Source organism: Danio rerio, chromosome 2 (assembly GCF_052040795.2).
Source record: "Danio rerio strain M-AB ecotype USA chromosome 2, GRCz13ab, whole genome shotgun sequence".
NCBI classification, from domain to species: Eukaryota; Metazoa; Chordata; class Actinopteri; order Cypriniformes; family Danionidae; genus Danio; species Danio rerio.
Window position 1 is genome coordinate 6,440,960 of NC_141022.1, and position 19,041 is coordinate 6,460,000.

General features: G+C 40.5%; 2 protein-coding genes and 1 long non-coding RNA gene across 6 annotated transcripts in view; 1 reads left to right on the forward strand and 2 right to left on the reverse strand.

Moving 5' to 3' along the window:
- Positions 1-1,927: 1,927 nt before the first annotated feature.
- Positions 1,928-4,443, reverse strand: sst2 (somatostatin 2). Its single transcript, NM_131727.2, is given in 2 exon segments — positions 1,928-2,290; positions 4,267-4,443. Coding segments are annotated over 2 exon segments (324 nt in total). The 5' UTR covers positions 4,402-4,443; the 3' UTR covers positions 1,928-2,101.
- LOC147846193 (uncharacterized) lies at positions 2,184-5,288 on the forward strand. Its single transcript, XR_015478211.1, has 2 exons — positions 2,184-2,316; positions 4,281-5,288. It is a non-coding gene; the product is annotated as an uncharacterized LOC147846193 (long non-coding RNA).
- A 1,458-nt stretch (positions 5,289-6,746) lies between these two features.
- Positions 6,747-19,041, reverse strand: part of nyap2b (neuronal tyrosine-phosphorylated phosphoinositide-3-kinase adaptor 2b) — a 65,425-nt gene continuing 53,130 nt past the window's right edge. For 3 of the 4 annotated variants that reach the window (XM_087240381.1, XM_087240380.1, XM_087240379.1), the window contains 3 exons: positions 16,168-17,235; positions 15,889-15,986; positions 6,747-11,944 (listed from right to left, as the gene is read on the reverse strand). In XM_087240381.1, the coding sequence (XP_087096507.1) occupies positions 11,714-11,944; positions 15,889-15,986; positions 16,168-17,235 (1,397 nt within the window). In that variant the 3' untranslated portion in view covers positions 6,747-11,713. The remainder of the gene's footprint in view (positions 11,945-15,888; positions 15,987-16,167; positions 17,236-19,041) is intronic. The other variant, XR_015478179.1, reaches the window with a different exon arrangement.

The following is a 19,041-nucleotide window of genomic DNA, read 5'->3' on the forward strand; positions in this document are numbered from 1 at the left end:
AGTAGTGCTATATGGCTGTATATCGTCACTGCCCTGCTTAAAAATCCAGCTTAAACCAGCCTAGGCTGGTTGGTTGGTTTTAGGTGGTTGACCAGCTTGGTTTTAGAAGGGTTTTGGCCACTTCCAGGCTGGTATCCAGCCATTTCCAGCCTGGTCTTAGCTGGTCATGCTGGAAAGTGACCAGCTAAAACCATCTAAAACAAGCTTGACCGTTCTGGTTTTGGCTGGGCTCCCAGCCTGGCTAGGCTGATCAAGCTGGTTTTAGCTTGTCATCTCCCAGCCTGTCCAGCTAAAACCAGGCCGGAAATGGCTGGAAACCAGCCTGGAACTCGGGGGGTGCCCAACGTGTTTGAGGACCGGGAGGGAGACGCGTGATTACTGGGAGATTATCACTCGTTTGCGGCCATCCAGGAGTTTCCGTGCATTTGCGGGAGACTACCCTAACTTCCGGAAGGCTTGGGATGTCTGTTGAATGACCTCCCGCCCTACTCATAATTCTCTCTTCATAAAGCCGTATGCATATGACATATTCATAAAACACTGATATAACCGGGCTCGGATCGTTTGCTTTCTCACTACAATCGATCCGCTCCAGGGTTCGTTTCACCTCATTCAAGCGATCTCGGAGCGATTGTTTTGGCGTGGATCTGAGCGCGATTGGTGGTTTCACATATGCCAAACCAACCGCGCTAACTGGACAAACAAGACAGGTTCCGAAACAAAAGTGTAGGTGTGAAAGCACCCTAAGGCCTTCGGCCAGTGGCCTCGTGTCAATGCACGCCACCTACCAGTGCCAATATACAGCCACATCGCACTGCTACTCGTGTTTTATATATATATATATATATATATATATATATATATATATATATATATATATATATATATATATATATATATATATATATGTCCAGATGATGTGTCAGGAAAATGAAGTCTCCTGGCTGCACTGTTTAAAATCCATTAATTGAGAGGTTCCATATTAATAATAATATTAAAATCATTAATAAATTTAATTCATTCATACATTTTTTATGTTTATTTACAGTTACACATTGCATTATGTGACCTTTGCATTGTCACATTATCGTGTGGGTTAGTATGATTTCACAAAGTTGGACCTGTTTTTGAATTAACGTATATGCTGATCTTGAAATCCAGTCAGCCAATCAGAACTAGGGATAAGTTTCCAGTGTATGTTAAGTTTAGGTTTACAGTTAGGGTTATGCACTTCTACATGATAGTTACCACTGGCTTGAAACTTAAACCACACAGATATGAACTAAACTAAACTTCAACTTTGAAATCTGGACTTTACTAGAACTATGTTAAGCTGCTTTGACACGATCTACATTGTGAAAAGCGCTATATAAATAAACATGAGTTTAATTGAATCTGATTTTGGGAATAATTTACAATTATTAATGTTATAGTTATAGTTAGGATTGGGTTCAGGGGTGGGGATTAGGTAAGGATTACATTTTTGAACAAAAATGGCATAGATGCTAATCCAGGATCGCATCATGTTAGACAAAATCACACGCACTATGAAGGGTGATCTCTGCTCCTTCGACTATTAATGTCCAAAATTCAAGTCTACAGTTTGACAAAGTGACTTTTATTGATATTTTAGTAGTTTGAAACCATAAAATGTCAATAAAATTAACTTCTTTAAACATCAAAAGTTGAAAAGAAAAGATCAAGAGACATCAAAAAATGGCAAGCTTCTCTAAATTATGTGCGAAACTTTGCATCACATTTAGCATTAGCATAATCGCTAAATTCTGGAGCAGCAAGAGCTGTCTGTTTTACTATTCATTATAGTTCATGGAAATTCAACTTTGTAGTCTGTGAAAGTCAGGGAATTTGACCTTTGGGTTTAAATAAGCCCAGCAGCACATAAAATAACACACGCTGACTTTTTTTATGCTGTATTCAGTTTATTGCAAGCAATCAATGCTTCAGAGCAAAATAATACTGAGACTGTGGAAAACTCTTCACAGATAATGTCTAAAATTACTCAAAAGACAGCAAATGACGAGTGTTGGATTCAGGAAAAGGAAAGACTAAATGATGGCCAGCATGTTGGTAACTTCGAGTTTTAGCATGCCGTTCTGGATTTCCAGAAGTAGTTTTTGCAGCCGGTCTTCCTCTCTTCTTTAGTATCTCTTCTCATAAGCTCCAGTCCACTGTGTAGCGATCCCAGAGATGAGCTGTCAGGCTGGAAAACTGCCGGATCCGAGTTACTGAGCAGCCACTCCAGCTCAGAAAGCGAGTATCTCTCTGGTATCTGCGGGAAATAAAGCAGAGATTCAGGTAAGAAGATAAAAAAAAGACTTAATTATGACTTTAGATGGACAAATAGGCAATCAAAATGTGAAGTTTGAGAAAACATAAGCGATCAGTTCTTTCACTGTTGTTTTTACTGAACTGTACTGTAAAAATGTCCTATGTTGTGAACGGAGTACTGAAAAATCACACTCAAGTAAATGTACCATTACTTACCCAAAACAATGCAGAGCAGGTAAAGTAAAAAAAAAGTTGTAAATGTTAGTCAAAATATGAGTAAAAAGTAGCACTTTTAACAGTATTCATGAGTAGTGAGTATGACGCTGTGAAAGGTTGATGTGTTTACATGCAATTTGTGCATGTGTGTGTGTGTGTGTGAAAACGTAAAACTCTGTAGTCATTAAGTGATTGTTTAAGGCCATTTCAGTCATCATACAGTAAACATACGCCATCTTCTCATCTTTGAGAAGCAGTCAGTCTCTCAATCGTTGCGTGTAACGATTTTGCGTCTTGAGATTGTTTTGTATGTGCGATTTGACTGGACCGGAATCGCAGAACTGATTATTCCACTTTAGCCAATCACCAAAGACAATTAAAAATAGTGACTGCAGGCAGTATAGGGTATATGCCAAGCTAGTGCTGTTCCCATGCTGATGCACGTCCGGTGAGCTGTTATTGTGAACTTTTTATCATTTTATACAGTTCCTTATACAGCATCGATGTTGTAATGTCATTAAAATACATTAAGTTAAATAAACTTTAGCATTTATTTAGTTGCTCAAGCGTAAAACGAGACAAAAAGCTGTTTACTCGCACGCGCCCGTCAGAATCGGCAGGCTAACGCAGAAGCTCCATTGAATATACTGGGGTAAAATAAATGCTCATATTATAAGGACATGGCGGGGGAAATGTAATTTAATGCAGTGCTTCTTGTACAATCTGAGACCCACTTTAAATCGGATATCACTCAGCTAGTGGAGATCGCTGATTTTTAAAGAAAACAGACCTTAAACGCACCAGATTTTGCATTGGCATTCAATTCGCCGGAAGTGCTTAACCCAGGTTAATGGCAAATTAAAAGTCCTATTAGCACGCTTCGGCATATACCCCATTGCCAAATATATCTGACTTTTTTTCAGCCCAAAACCAGTCTAAAGGCAGGTCAGACACGCAAAAGACGGCCCAAAATATTAGATTAATATTTTATTCAATTTTAATTTTTTTAAATCGAAATTAGTTACTTTAACTGCCATAAGTTTCATCTCAGAAATAAAAGTTTCACTGAGGTGGTACCTTTTCATTCATTCATTCATTCATTTTCTTGTCGGCTTAGTCCCTTTATTAATCAGGGGTCGCCACAGCGGAATGAACCGCCAACTTATCCAACAAGTTTTTACGCAGTGGATGCCCTTCCAGCCGCAACCCATCTATGGGAAACATCCACACACCTATTCACAGACACACCATGGACAATTTATCCTACCCAGTTCACCTGTACCGCATGTCTTTGGACTGTGGGGGAAACCGGAGCACCCAGAGAAAACCCACACGAACGCAGGGAGAACATGCAAACTCCACACAGAAACGCCAACTGAGCTGAGGCTCGAACCAGCGACCTTCTTGCTGTGAGACGACAGCACTACCTACTGCGCCACTGCTTCGCCCTGGTACCATTTCAAAATGTACAAATTTGCTTAATTATATATTAATAATAAATAAATTGAATAATAAATAATGACCTTAAAATGGTTGTAAAAAATTAAAAACAGCTTTTATTCTAGCCAAAAATAAAAGAAATCAGACTTTATCCAGAATAAAAAACCTTATAGGAAATACTGTGAAACTTTTCTTGTCAAACATCATTTGGGAAATATTTGAAAGGAGTTCACAGGAGAGCTAATCGCTTTGACTTCAATATTCATTCTTGTCATGTTTGACAGTGAAAACGCAACAAGAGACGGTGTATTATCATCTTACCTCTTCATCCGCAGAAGTGCCGCGAGACGCCTGTAGTGCAGAGTTCAGGAGCATATGCGATCGTCCACATATGATGCCCGCCATCATGGCCAGACAGAGAAGAGTTGCTGTCAGGTGGAGTTGCGAGGAGGCCATTTCTGCTGCTTCTTTAACTCAGAACTCTGCTCCCTAAGTGTCTCTTTCTACTCCTCTGAATGGTATTTTATAGTGGCACCTGCACGGGTGGAATAGAAACGAGTTACGCATTGAGATGTTGACATATTAATAAATTCCAGCTGGCAAATGTAGCTTCCATTACATCTCATTTCCCATCTTTAGAGAGGTCAAACAATGGTGTCTACTCATAAAGAGCTTCCATTTTAAGCGGGAACCCCAATAAAGCACTTATTGCATTGATTTGTTGCTAGAGTGACCTTCCTGCTGTTGCTTCTGGGCCGTAAATTTTTGTTGGCCATCAATGGTGAATGGATGTTACCTGGAAACAAGTCAAAGTAAAGAAACGTTCTCTGAATTTGCTGGAAAATGTTAATGAAACTTTATTATTATTATCTTCAAGTGATTTTTCTGCCTGCACTGAAAAAAAATATTCAAGGATGATTCCTTGGATTTACTCAATTTTTTTTACGTTAAGTGGTTGTAAACAATTTATTTGTGTTGAATTTAAACAAACAAATTAAGTTGAACATTATTCAATTTAATTTGATTGTTTAAATTCAACACAAATAAATTGTTTGCAACCGTTCTGCATGCAACACTTTAGTTGAATGTATTTTACATAGGTGAAATATATGAATGGCAAGCATTACTATAAGAAAACAATCAAACATTATTTTAAATACACTGTAAATAGAGTGATATGATGAAAGTCATGACAACAAACAGAGTTCCAATGGATAATGTCTGGAATTTTAAAAGGTCTATTCCAGACATTTTAAGTCCGGTATGTTTCTACAACCCTAAATCAGAAAGAGTTGGGACAGTATGAAAAATGCAAATAAAAAAAGAAAGTAGTGATTTACAAATGTACCTTGACTTGTATTTCACTGCAGACAATATGAGCACAAAATATTTCATGTTCTGTCTAGTCAACTTCATTTCATTACAGTTGAAATCAGAATTATTAGCCCCCCTGAATTATTAGCACCCCTCTTTATTTTTTTTCACCAATTTCTGTTTAATGGTGGGATGATTGCTTTAGCACATTTCTAAGCATAATAGTTTTCAAAACTTATTTCTAAAAACGTATTTTTTTTTATCTTTGCCATGATGACAGTAAATGAAATTTTACTTTATATTTTTCAAGACACTTCTATACAGCTTAAAGTGACATTTAAAGGCTTAACTAGGTTAATAAAGTGAACTAGGCAGGTTAGGGTAGTCAGGCAAGTTATTGTATAACGATGGTTTGTTTTGTAGATTATTGAAAAAAAAATTAGCTTAAAAAGGTAATAATTTTGTCCCAAAAATGTTTTTTAAAAATTAATAACTGGTTTTAATCTAGCCGAAATAAAACAAATAAGACTTTCTCCAGAAGAAAAAATATTATCAGACATACTGTGAAAATTTCCATACTCTGTTAAACATAATTTGGGAAATATTAAAAAAAAAATAAAATAAAAAGGGGGCTAATAATTCTGACTTCAGCTGTAAATATACTAGGGATGGCTGACGTGAAACTGAGGTATCACAGTATCGAGATCCTATCACAGTATCGAGATCCTGAAGGGAAAGTGTTTCGAAACACTGCACCGAAGCATGATCCGAAACACCCAAGTCACGTGACTAAAGTGTTTCGAAACACCTGGTCACGTGACTAAATCGATTCAAAGCATCGTTTAGATTAGAAGCGGCCTGGGGAATTTGCATTTGACTGCCAGGGTCAAAAAACCCTTCTGTCTTATATAGCCTAGAGGACGGTGTGAGTGTATGCTGTTACTGTGCTTCAAATATCTTTTGGGTTCGAATCCCGACTTGTACAAATACTCCGAAATCATGGTTTTAGGTATTTTAATCATGTTTGTGGGATCTCGACACTGTGTCGAAATGTCAGTTTCACGTCTGCCATCCCTACCAGCTCATTAGCATAGACAGTGTGAAGCAACTGTCCGCCATTAGAGTTTTCACAATGTATCTGCTGAAAATAACATCAGCAACTAAAAGGCATTATAAAAAAGTTATTAAAAAATTATTTATGGGCTATTTTGAATGTTCAAGGGACATCAGAGACTTTTTTTACATCTTGTACAAAGGACCTTAATAGATCTACTAAATCAAATAGTGAATGCAAAGTAATAAATGATTATTTATTTCTCATTTACTTATACATCCAATTATGGCTAGTCATTCTTACATAAATTAGCATATATTAATTCTAGTCATGACAGCTGGCAATAGCATCATGGCCCACAGGTTAAAAACAACATAATGAAGGTTTTAGACTTATTATTTTAGAGCTAATGCAAGAAACAAGACCACAGACGTTTGAGGTTTATATTTATTCATTTATTCATCTTGAAAAGTCTCTTAATTGTGACAATCAGCATACTTTTGTTCGAACATTACTGTACAGATAAAGAGGACACTCAATAAGTGCAATAAGACGAAGGACATAGAGGCTTTCTACCTGTCACAGTGCACATTTTTACATAGAAGAGATTGTACATTGTTACATTTCCAAACTCGCACCCTCTGGCCCCAAGAGAGTGAAGTTCGAAACAATCATCCTTTATTGTTGAATCTGTAGCTTGGAACACATACAATCAAACAGGCTACAACGTCCCAGAACCTGCGGGGTTTTCGAGACTCTATATACCAAGTGCTGTCTCAGTAATTTGTTAAATTCCAGCTACTCGACCTCTCTGACCACTAGAAGGGAATAATAAAACAGAACGTCTCATGTTGGATCTCGATTTCACCTGTTTAAATGTTTGATTTCTGCTTCGTTTCAAAACAGCTGTAGGCAAACCAACGCATTACACCTTTACACCTGATTTTTGCGACCTCTCACCTAAGCTATGTTTCCATTTAAAGATGCGAATTATGCGCAAAACTGGAATCCAATCCAATAAGTCAAAGAGAACAAAACCGTCGCTTCATACAGCCGCCAAATATAAAAAGAAAACGTTTGCAGTAGGAGAAGCCACCTTTTTTCTTTTATATTAGATTTATTTTTGGGCCTGAAGACGAAAAACGAAATGCAATGAACTCGCTTTTGGAGGTATGCGACATATGAACCACGTTGATGATGGACTTTGGCTGAGGGATTTCGGTATGACCAAAGCAACATTTCAGATGTTTTCCAATGTGGTTGGTCTGCTGGACTGTCTATTAATGCAGTGTTTCCCAACTCTGTCCCTAAAGGCACAGCAGCAGTACACATTTTCAACCTCTTCCTAATCAAACACACCTGAATCAACTCAGCAGAACATTAGAAGAGACTCCAAAACCTGGGTCAGATAAGGGAGACGACCAAAATTTGTACTGTTGTTGTGCCTTCAGGAACAGGGTCGGGAAACACTTGATTAATGCTGTCCCATTGTGGCCATTTTTGCAAGTGTATCTGTCTGTGGACTGCAAGACGGAGGCATAACATGAAGCGGTGTACTTAGAAGTTGGTCGGAGAGGCGTAACTTGTAGTTATCGAGATCCTATCGAACCATGCGAGTTGTTGTTGGCAAGATGGTGGAAATACTTTCCAGAGAACATTTTCACCAAATGTCATGAGTTTTCTTCAAATTTATCCACAACCAAATCATACCATGCAGCTCGCTGACTTCTTCATCCGTTTTGTGATGACAGTTAGCCTACTTGGCGTCGTCCCCTGTGGTTGCAAATTACAGTACAATGGCGAGCGGGTCAAGTACCAATGCCTCCACAACTCACGTCTGTACCTGAATAATTGTGATGGTTGGGTTTTGGGTTGGGGAAAGCGTAGATGTTAATAACTATGATGGTTGGGTTAAGGATTGAGATAGGTGTAGATATTATTAAACATGATTGTTAGGTCTAGGTTTGGGGAAGGTGTAGACGTTAATAACTGATGGTTGGGTTTAGGTTTAGGAAAGGTGTAGACATTAATAACTGTGATTGTTGGGTTACGTGTTGGGGAAGGTGTGGATGTTAATAACGATGATGGTTGGGTTTAGGATTGGGGAAGGTGTAGACGTTAATAACGATGATGGTTGGGTTTATACAGCGCCATCTAGCCTACAAAATAGTTTTGACATGTGGGTCTCCATAACTTCAAGTTACACCTTTAACTTACTACAAGTTACACCCCTGTCTTTCAGTCTGCAATTGACAGACAGACCCTACTCCATTTTTGTCCTCACCTCATCTGTTAAATCAACATAACATTACTTTTTTTGATGCGCATGCTGGAATTTATACGACAAACATGTTTCCATTGTAGTTTTTTCACATTTTTTCTTATCGGATAAAACGGTTGTCCGACTCAAGTGTTTTTCTGCGCATCTTGTTTTTCCATGAAGCAATTTTTAATGCGATATTCCTAAATGCGCATTAAAATGCGTGGATGGAAACATAGCTCCAGTGTGACCCAGTTACAGTGAGCACCGGTCTCAAAGGTAACACATTTTGTACAGGCATCGGTTTCAAACATGACTGTCAAAAAAAAAAAAATTGACTCAACCTAAAATTGTAAGGCAACTTGCAGCACAGCTTTTTTTGAGTTGACTCAAATACAGTGGTCCCTCGTTAATCACTAGATTTAGGTTCTAAAATAGCCCGCAATAGGTGAAATCTGCGAAGTAGTCCACTTTATTGTTTGCTATTATTATAGATGTTTTAAGGCTGTAAAACTCCTTACTGAACTATTTTCTCAGACTGGCTTTAACATTTTCACATTTTTCTCTCTTGTTTAAACATTTGCATAACGCCTACCTTCCTTTAATTATTATAATAAGAATTCTTTGCATTTGTATATCACTTTTCTGGACACTCACTTCACACATTTTTGGAGGAAATCTCCTCATCCACCCCCACTGCCCTGCTAAAAAATCCAGCTTAAACCAGCCTTGGCTTTAGCTGGTTGACCAGGCTGGTTTTAGAGGGGTTTTGGCCACTTCCAGGCTGGTTTCCAGCCATTTCCAGCCTGGTCTTAGCTGGTCAGGCTGGAAAATGACCAGCTAAAACCAGCCTGACCAGCCTGGTTTAAGCTGGACATAGCTGGTTTTGGCTGGGTTCCCAGCCTGCTAGGTTGGTCAAGCTGGTTTTAGCTGGTCATCTCCCAGCATAACCAGCTAAGACCAGGCTGGAAATGGCTGGAAACCAGCCTGGAAGTGGCCAAAACCCCTCTAAAACCAGCCTAGTTTACCAGCTAAAACCAGCCAACCAGCCTAGGCTGGTTTAAGCTGGATTTTTCAGCAGGGTGTGCAGCAACACCAGGGTGATGTGACGGCAGCCATATTGCGCCAAACTGCACACCACACACCAGCTGATTGGTGGAGAGTGATGAAGCCAATTATGATATGGGGATGGTTAGGAGGCCATGATGGACAAAGGCCAGTGTGCAAATTTGGCCAGTATGCCAGCGTAAAAGATTGCCCGCTCTTTTTCAAAGGACATCTTGGGATTTTTAACGACTCACTTAGCAGTATATGGAGTCTCCATCAATATACTGGGGCATTAGGTTGAACACCTCCTGCTAGCCTCACTAACACCACTTCTGGCAGCAACCTAGCGTTCCCATGTAGTCTCCCATTCAGGTGCTTATCAGGCACAGCCCTGCTTTACTTCAGTGGGAAACCACTGCAGAGAGCTAGCTCCCGGCTATGCATGTCCAGAACACCAACTTTTTGTGCGATGGTTAGCATCTTCCTCTGCCTTTTGGATGCTACCATCAGTGCCTTTGACGGTGCACAATGTTTCATTGATATTATGGGGTTTGTTGGGAAAAAAAACTTGCAAGTATACAGTACAGCACTTAAGAGTCACACTGCTAGTGATCAAAGATTTACTGAACGCATTCTGTTCGGTACAGAAGACACGACACGGAGGAGTTTGATTGACTATGATCTGCAGCCAGTCAGGAGGCAGAACATGATGCACTGGAAAATAAACATGTCAAGTTGCACTCAAAATCCGCAAAACTGCAAGACCGTGAAAGTGAACCGCGTTATGGCGAGGGACCACTGTACTGCACTTGACTCGAGTCAACTCAAAAAGCTCTGCAGCAAGTTGCCTCACAATTTTAAGTTGAGTCAATTTGTTTATACAGTGAAGGGGGGAATTTGAGTTGTTTGGCAATGCAGATTGATTGCATTGGTTGTGCTAATGATTGACCACTGATTGAGGTTGAGGTAGAGGGATAATGTAGGTATCCAGTCACGTGGTAGAGGATTGTAGAGTCGTAGCTCTCTCGTGTTGTACAGTCTCTTTCTTTGACTTGACCTGGCTATTAGGCCATGGCTACTATATACTTACAATAGCTGAGGGCTATCGGTCATTGGTTTATGTTGCTAATACAAATATTTGCGTCTGCCTGAACTCTTTAATCGATCTAACCCAATAACTTATCATAAATAATGGCACAGTCATTCTATACAAGACCACTGCTCAAAAAGAATTCGCATTTCACAACTGTCCATGTACATGATTAATACTGAGATGCAAAAAATACAACTTTAATATTTCCGATTGTCATTAATCTCTGGGTAACCATCCTTGATGTGCACTTTGGAGGATTTCCACTGGCACTGGCCAGCTATTGCCACAGACCCAAAGAGGAGAAGTTCGCCCCTCGGTTTTACACGTAAGAACATCCCTTAAAGTAGACGTGTTCTGTATCATACAGTAAAAAAAAAAAACCTGTTACCCTTATTCTATGTGCATTGACCTGACCTTAGAGTAAGTCGTGTTCTCTGAAACCTACCACTTACTGTAAATGACTACAGAAACTAAAGAAGAATGTGGTTAATAGCAATGAGATCCTTTAAGAAGGACTTTCATCTGTTCTTAACATTAGACATTCAAATAAAGTATCTAATAATATGCGGAAAGGCAGCAGATGAGTAAGCTAGCCCTGGTCAAATCGTCATAACATCCAATGTTAAAATAGACTTCATTCAGTGTGGTAAAATATGACAAAAAAGGCAAGTCAAAGCTACTGATGAAAAGGTACTGTGCTGTGATGTTTTAAAAAAAAAACGAAATAAATTAAAGGTAGAAAAACAGCAATTGCATTGGACTAACCCTACATAATCTTTACAAAGATATTTCATTTCATTTAGAAAATATCTATAGATGCTAGGTCATTGAGTCACATTGAGTATAAAAATATTAGCTATCAACAATGATATGAAAACCCATAAACTGCAACCTCTGAAATATTGCTATTATAACCCCACACACTCGTCTTCTGGAGGAAGCACACTCGACTCTGCCTGACAATAAAAGGCAAAGCGTGGTCCCGAAGCACTCTCGAGAGTCAAATAGCTGTGTCCCAGAAGACTGTGGTCTGAGTGGGGTATGGAGGGGGGCTGTACTTCTTCAGGCCGTTTGTTTTCTTCCAGCTGGGCATGATAGGCAGGCTCTCTTTCTTGCATGGACTGCAGTCAGGAAGTCGCTGACGGGAGCGTATCTCTCGACAGAGGCGTTGTTTCTTTTCTATCATCTCCAGCATTGTGCTATCGCCGCATAACCATGGCATGGGGGGCATCTGTTGGACACAATGAGAAGATGGGCTGTCAGTTCTGTGTAATTTTGGAGTAGAGACACAACAAACAAACCAACGGCAAAGAGCTAGCACAGTTAGAAAACGAACTGTGGTGCTGCATTGCTTGAGTCAGAGAGAAAAGTTCCATTAAAACACACTGGACACCCGTTTCCAGGTGATTCTACTATTACAAAACTTCCTGTGTGACAGTAGTAGACTAATGGCGATTATTGTGTTCTAATTAGCAAGGAGGGTAAGTGTTTTTTGGCTCATTGCTTACTTTGTAAAGTTGCAAACCTTTATAATGTAATGTGTATTTATATAACGCATTTATTGTGTATGGCCATACACCCAAAGCACTTCGCAATCATGAGGGGGGTCTCTCCACACCACCACCAGTGTGCAGCATCCACTTGGATGATGCGACCGCAGCCAAAGGACAACGGCGGCAGTGCACTCACCACACACCAGCTATAGGGGAAGTGGATAGACAATGATAGAGCCAATTCGGTGGATGGGGATGATTGGGATGGTTGAAGGCCAATGGAGGGAGTTTGGCCAGGACACCATGGTTTCACCCCTACTCTTCACGAGAAGTTCCATGGGATTTTTTTTCCAGGTTCTGCAGGTTGCAATGTCCCGAATTGTGCTTGCCAATCTTAAGCCAATTGTAATAGAGTGTTTTGGTAGAAAATGGAATTTCCTAAACCAGTGCAGAGCCCGGGGGACCAGAGTGAGTGCTCCGACTTGGCCACCCCTGGTCCGTGCTATGGGATTTTTAATGACCACAGAGAGTCAGGACCTCATCTCATCTGAAAGACGGCGCCCACAGATATATAGTATAGTGTCCTCTTCCCTAGACTGGGGCACACAGACCACAGGTTAAGCGCCCACTGCTGGCCTCACTAAAATCACTTCCAACAGCAACCTAGTTTTCCAATGATGTCTCCCATCCAGGTACTGACCGGGCTGAGCCCTGCTTAGCTTCAGTGAGTGGGTCCTAGGCTGCAGGGTGATATGGCTGTGGCTTTATAATAGATGTCTTTCTGGCATTCGGGGACAACCTGTTAGAGGTGTGAACCTATACAGGTCTCACGGTTCGGTTCGGTTACGATTATCATGCCTTCGATTCGGTTCAATTCGCTTAGTGCATCACAGTGCATTGACGATGCTTTCCATATACAGTATTATATTTTTGGGGGGGAGGCTATAACATGCTGTCTGTATAAACACACAGACACACAGCACCACACTGTCTCTGATTCAAACACATACACAAACATAGACAGCACCAAACAAACAAACAAACACACACACTTAAGCCCTCGCAACAGGAAGAGCTCGCGCTTAGCGGAGCAGAAAAACAAATAAAAAACGACAAAAAGAAGCACTTTTCCGACGGTCCCTTACTGAGAGCTCCTCTCAGCGCGAGCTCTCCTGGCTAAACACATATTGCGAGGGCTTGAACGGAGCAGTGCTCGTAATGTCGAGCGAAAAAAAAAGAAAAACAGCTGTGAAACATAACCAGCCTTGTCTTTTTGTAGGAAACACACTTTAGATTTTTTATGGTAAGAGGTTTTTGAGTTATTGATATCTATAACTGAATGTGTGTCAGGAATTTCGAAAACAAAATCAACTGAACCGCACTCATTTCTGGCGCCTCCCTGGATATACAGCGCCCTTAGCATTTGCCTATGGTGCCTATGGCCCTGAGTTGGCTGTGTTGTAAATATTCGCACTCACCTCCCTTGCGACAGAGTGCATAGGAGATAAATGATATCAGTACATAATAACCGGTTATGATTATTACTAAACCGAAACCGAATTGTCCGCGTCTGCATCGCGGTGCACCGAAGAAACAATTAATTTTGACACCCCTACAACCTGTGCTGTTCAACTGTTCAACAACTGCTACAGTTTTCACCCACTCTCAAAAGATGGTTAATAAATAAAAGAATACGGCTTAAGAAAGTAAACTCCTTTCATTTTGTTGACAAGAAGCCAACACAGGGAAAACCTGTACCTAATTCTCTTACTTAGTTACTAGAAAAGAGATGTTGCCAGCGGGCACTGTTAATTCACTCTTTTAGGTTTGTTAAAGTTCTGTTTCCCACATAGGTCCAGTTACAAATGGCACACTTCGGACATGGGGATATCCTCAGAATCGACACTTCGATGGCATCATGTATAGTGAAGACCTTATGGCGAGCTCACACTGCTCAGTTTATCCCTGCTATTTTCTCGCCAACAATCGCAGACAAAAGCCCGAAATCTGAGGTAAATTGGTGCTCATTCACACGAGCAACAGTCACACAGCGATCAGAGAGAATCGCTGACTTGCCGCAGATGCCTGTGAAATATTTGGCATGCTAAATATCTTGACCCTGTCGACATTCAAAACCATGCTGTGTGAATGAGTGTGAGGGTGCACTGAAGTCATATTTTGGGACAAACTCAATTATCACACTGGAAATAAGAAGGGATGTGGCCATCTATTCACCTCTGTTCATCAAGCGTGAACACACGGACATTGGAGCATTTGAAACCAGCATCTATCAGCTGATCCGTCAGTGGATCTTTCATATATCTGCTCACAGACAGATCAGACGGGGCTTTCGAACACTCTAATGTACACGAGAGATGACCTTCAGAGCCATTCAGTCATATCTGTCGAACACGTGACCACAATTGGCAATCAGCTGTGTTTAAGACAGCCTTCAAATGTTAGCAGGAAGTTTTTACATTTCTACTCGACAGCTATAGTCGACTGCTGTATTATAAATTGTAATGAGATTAATTCTGTCTTCTCTGACTGCTCCCAACTGTTGTCTGATTGGTCTTTTGCAAGGACTTCTTGGTTTTAGGTTTTATGCTCTGAAGAAAAAAAAAAAGACAAATGACATACCTTAAGAACTTGTAAGGTCAGTGAGCATGTACAATTTAAGGCCACAAGACTGAAAGTCTACATGAAGTGTGCCTTTTGAGTCATGAGCTGTGTCCGAAATCTCATACTTCCACACAGTACGTTAAAGTACGTATGTGAGTATGTCCGAATTCATAGAATTCGAAAATCAGTATGTGAGAAGAATGTGGATGACCTACTACTTCTGGTGAGATTCTGAAGTGCACATCAGATGGACGCTATGCTATCCCATGATGCACCGTGAGAGAATTCATGAATAGGAGTGAATCGACAGAACTGACGTGGGTGGGTCACATGATCATGACAAAATGATGGATGTAGTACATCCGAGTTCCAGTCATACTTCTGAAATTCGTACCGTATTGAACGCACTTTTCTAAGAGCCGAGTAGTTCATTCAAATTCAAATGCAGTACCTATTGAGTACTAGGCAAGGTTGGACGCAGCTAGTTAGCAGGTTTGGTTCTCTTTTGCTAATGATACACAGGGCAACTTTTTGGGCTATGTTGCCAGGCATTTCTACAAAGCGATGTTGCTTGGTTACTTTTCTATTAAAAATGGGAAAGAATGTTGTATCTGTAACCCATAGCCCTAGTTAGTCTCACCTGGTTGCCCATTTATGGCATCATTTCCCAAAGTTGCCCAGCAACTTTGTACTGTCAAGTATCCATTCGTTTACTTAAAACCAGAAGGTATTCCCACTTTCCATACAAGGACTTATGGGGGCATGGGAAACCTGGTTAATGGCCAACTAGCATAGATGCTTTTTCTTTTTAGCCTAAACCTTTCCATTACTGGGGGTGCAACTCGATTGTGCTTAAAAGTACAACTACTTTGAGGTTGCACTGCCATCACCAATTTGAGATGTAGACTCAGCTGAAAAACAAGACAAGTTGTCTCTATGAATGGCTCTAAAGCCAACCAGGACTCTGAACCACCTGACATCATCCAGCAGATTACCATTGTTTTGGTGTGCCCCGTGCTTTACAGCTACACAAATAAAAGTTCAGCAATAAGGACAGTACCTGCTGGACATCAGGAGGCTGTCTTTGAGGTGTGCCTTTAGGTGATGGTGCTACTGGTGTCGAGGAAGGCCGTCCTTCCTTTAGAACCATCTTCAGGTCTGCAAGAAAAGTTTCAACAGAACAAAATCAGACATATGACAAAGATCACAAACATGCATATCTGTGCTGTTCCAGAACTGATCAAGCTGATTTAGTTTTGTTATTGCTGTTTTAGCTCATTTATGATATATCCCTGTAATTGTATTTTCGTCTGGGCTTTTAAACAAATTCTGTTCTTACCAGAGTTTCCCAGCACATTACTTGGACTCATGGAGGATCTTCCAGCAGACCAACTTGAAGCCACCATGGCTGAAGATCCAGACCTTTTGTCCTGTGCTTTGGGTGATTCTGTGCTACAGTTGCTTCTATCTTTTGGATCACTTGTGCGTACTCCTTTATCTTTGCATTCTCGCCTGACATCATTGCCATTGCTGATCCTTTCCTTGCTCCCCCACCTGCTCTCTGCACTGTGGTTGCTTTTCTCCTTGTCCTGAACAGATTCTGTGCTATGCTTGGAACCTTCTTTACTGTTTCGCCGACTCTCCAAGCCTGTTCTGCCCAGGTCCTTATTTTCATGTCTGGGAGGAAGTTCTATCCCATAGCAAGCTTTCTCTCTGCTGTCCCGCCTGGTCTCTAGACCATTTCTTAGCAGTTCCTTACTATCTTGTCTGGCCAAGAGTTCTGGTCCTATACAGCCTCTGTCTTTACTGTCCCGTCTGATGATCGGATCTGTGCCGTTGCTGCTTCTGTCTTTGCTGTCCCATCTTGTGATCGGTTCTGCACCATTGCAGCTCCTATCTTTACTATCCCGTCTTGTGATCGGTTCTGCACCGTTGCAGCTCCTGTCTTTACTGTCCCGTCTTATGATCGGTTCTGCACCATTGCTGGTCCTGTCTTTGCTGTCCCGTCTAGTGGTCAATTCTGCACCGCTGCAGCTCCTGTCTTTGCTATCCCTTCTGATGATGGGTTCTGCGCTGTTACACCCTCTGTCTTTGCTATCCCGTCGAGGCAGTGCCTCAGTGCTACAGCCTCGATCTTGGCTCTCTTGTCGTAGAGGCAACTCTGGTCCATTACAACCTCTGTCCTTGCTGTCTCTTCTGGCTAACGGATCAGTAGTGTTGAAGCCACAGTCCCTGCAGTCGTGCCGAGATGAGGCTTCAGTGCCATTTGGTTCTTTGTCTTTGCCCTCCCGGCGATGAGAGGACTTGCTGCTGCGGTCTTTATCTCGCTTGGATTCCTTGCTGTGATGGCTTCTCTCCTTGTGCTCTCGTTTGGACTCAGAACTGTGACTCTTTCCCTTGGATTCATCTATAAGAGTGAAACATTAAGAAGACTTTCAGTTAACTCCCCACTGAAAAATCCTCGTCACCAACATAAAGTAGGTTTTGCATGCTGAGACAAACATGCAATGCTGGTCCCCAGAATTAGAAGTTAGGATTTTCATCTGTCTGTTCACAAGTTCATTCATTCATTCTTTTTCCTTCGGCTTGATTCAGTGGCTCCCAATTCCAGTCCTTGGGCCCCCCTGCCCTGCACATTTTGTATGTCTCTTTTATTTAAAACACAAGGATCAGTTCATGGTTCTCTCTGATGATCTGAATCAGGTATATTAAGTAGGGGGGTGGGCGTTGGGGTCCGAGGACCGGAATTGAGAATCACTGCCTTAGTCCCTTATTTATCAGGGGTCGCCACAGTGGAATGAACCATCAACTATTCCGGCATATGTTTTACACAGGGGATGCCCTTCAAGACACAACCCAGTATTGGGAAACACCCATACACTCTTGCATTCACACACTATTGTCATTTAGTTGATCCAATAGCACATGTCTTTGGACTGTGTAGGAAACCCATGCCAGCACTGGGAGAACATGCAAACTCCACACAGAAGTGCCAGCTGTCCCAGCGGTAATTCGAACCAGCGACCTTCTTGCCATGAGGCGACAGTGCTAACCACTAAGCCACTGTGCCGCCCTGTTCACAAGTTGACAATGCTAAATCCTGGTCCGAATGTAGTCTAAAATGTTTTAAGTTAAATTAATTAAGACATTAATTTTAAAGATTTTTTTGTTTGTTTGTTTTAACTTTTCACATTTGAATCTAGCCAATAACATAGATCCTAGTTTAAAAAAGAAAAAAAATCTTTAGTGTAGCTCAAATATGTGTAGTATACAAATTATGTGAAATTACTTCTTAATATAAGATAGAAAATCAATAAAAGCTTATGCAAGCACCTGCCTACAGACCTTCCCTCATCTGAAAAGTGGACAAAAGAGAAAGACTGAAACACCTGGTGCAAACGTAAATGTGTGTTCCCATAAACTTTTTATAATTTAATCAGCAAAAAAAAAAGGATCATGTAAATAGGACCTATTCTGGTCCACAAGCAAGACCATGAGCTCTGACTAGCAAAACCAGTGTAGACCAGCATTATAAATTAGATGTTTTTTTTTCTTTCACTGCAGTACTGGCACTCGGTCACTAGATGTCCCTTTAACACTTATTCACTGATTCAGTGGTTTGTCCCTCTGTTTCTGCTTTGACTGTGGTGTGTGTATTCAGCAGTTGTGACAGATGTCTTACACAGCAACAGATTTATACACAGAAGGGCTGCACATTATGTGTTTTTGTATCTGTAATTAAGAATCAAGAGACAGTATCATTTATTTATGTCAAAAATATGTCTTAATTTTGTCTCTTGTCTATACAATTACTCCATGTCCCAGTATTTTGATAAAACATTCTCTAAAATATCTCCTTTTTGATTTATGCATCAAAACTAAATTAATTTATGTATGAAAAACACATATTTCGTTTGTTCCAAGCTCTACTCCCACATAAAAATATGATATATAGTAATATATGCAAATTACATGTGACATATAAGTTCATATTTGGACCATATATGTCAAAATATTGCAAAAAATGGCCCCTTACATGTAATTTTTGTTCAACCATTGGAATATGTAGCTACATATATGTTCAAATATTTTACCTCTAATTGTTAGTGTTCTTATGGGGCATATATGAATATATCTGTATATGTATAATTATATTTAAAATATTTTAACATATTTATAAATACCAAAATGAATTAAATGACCATTTTTTAAT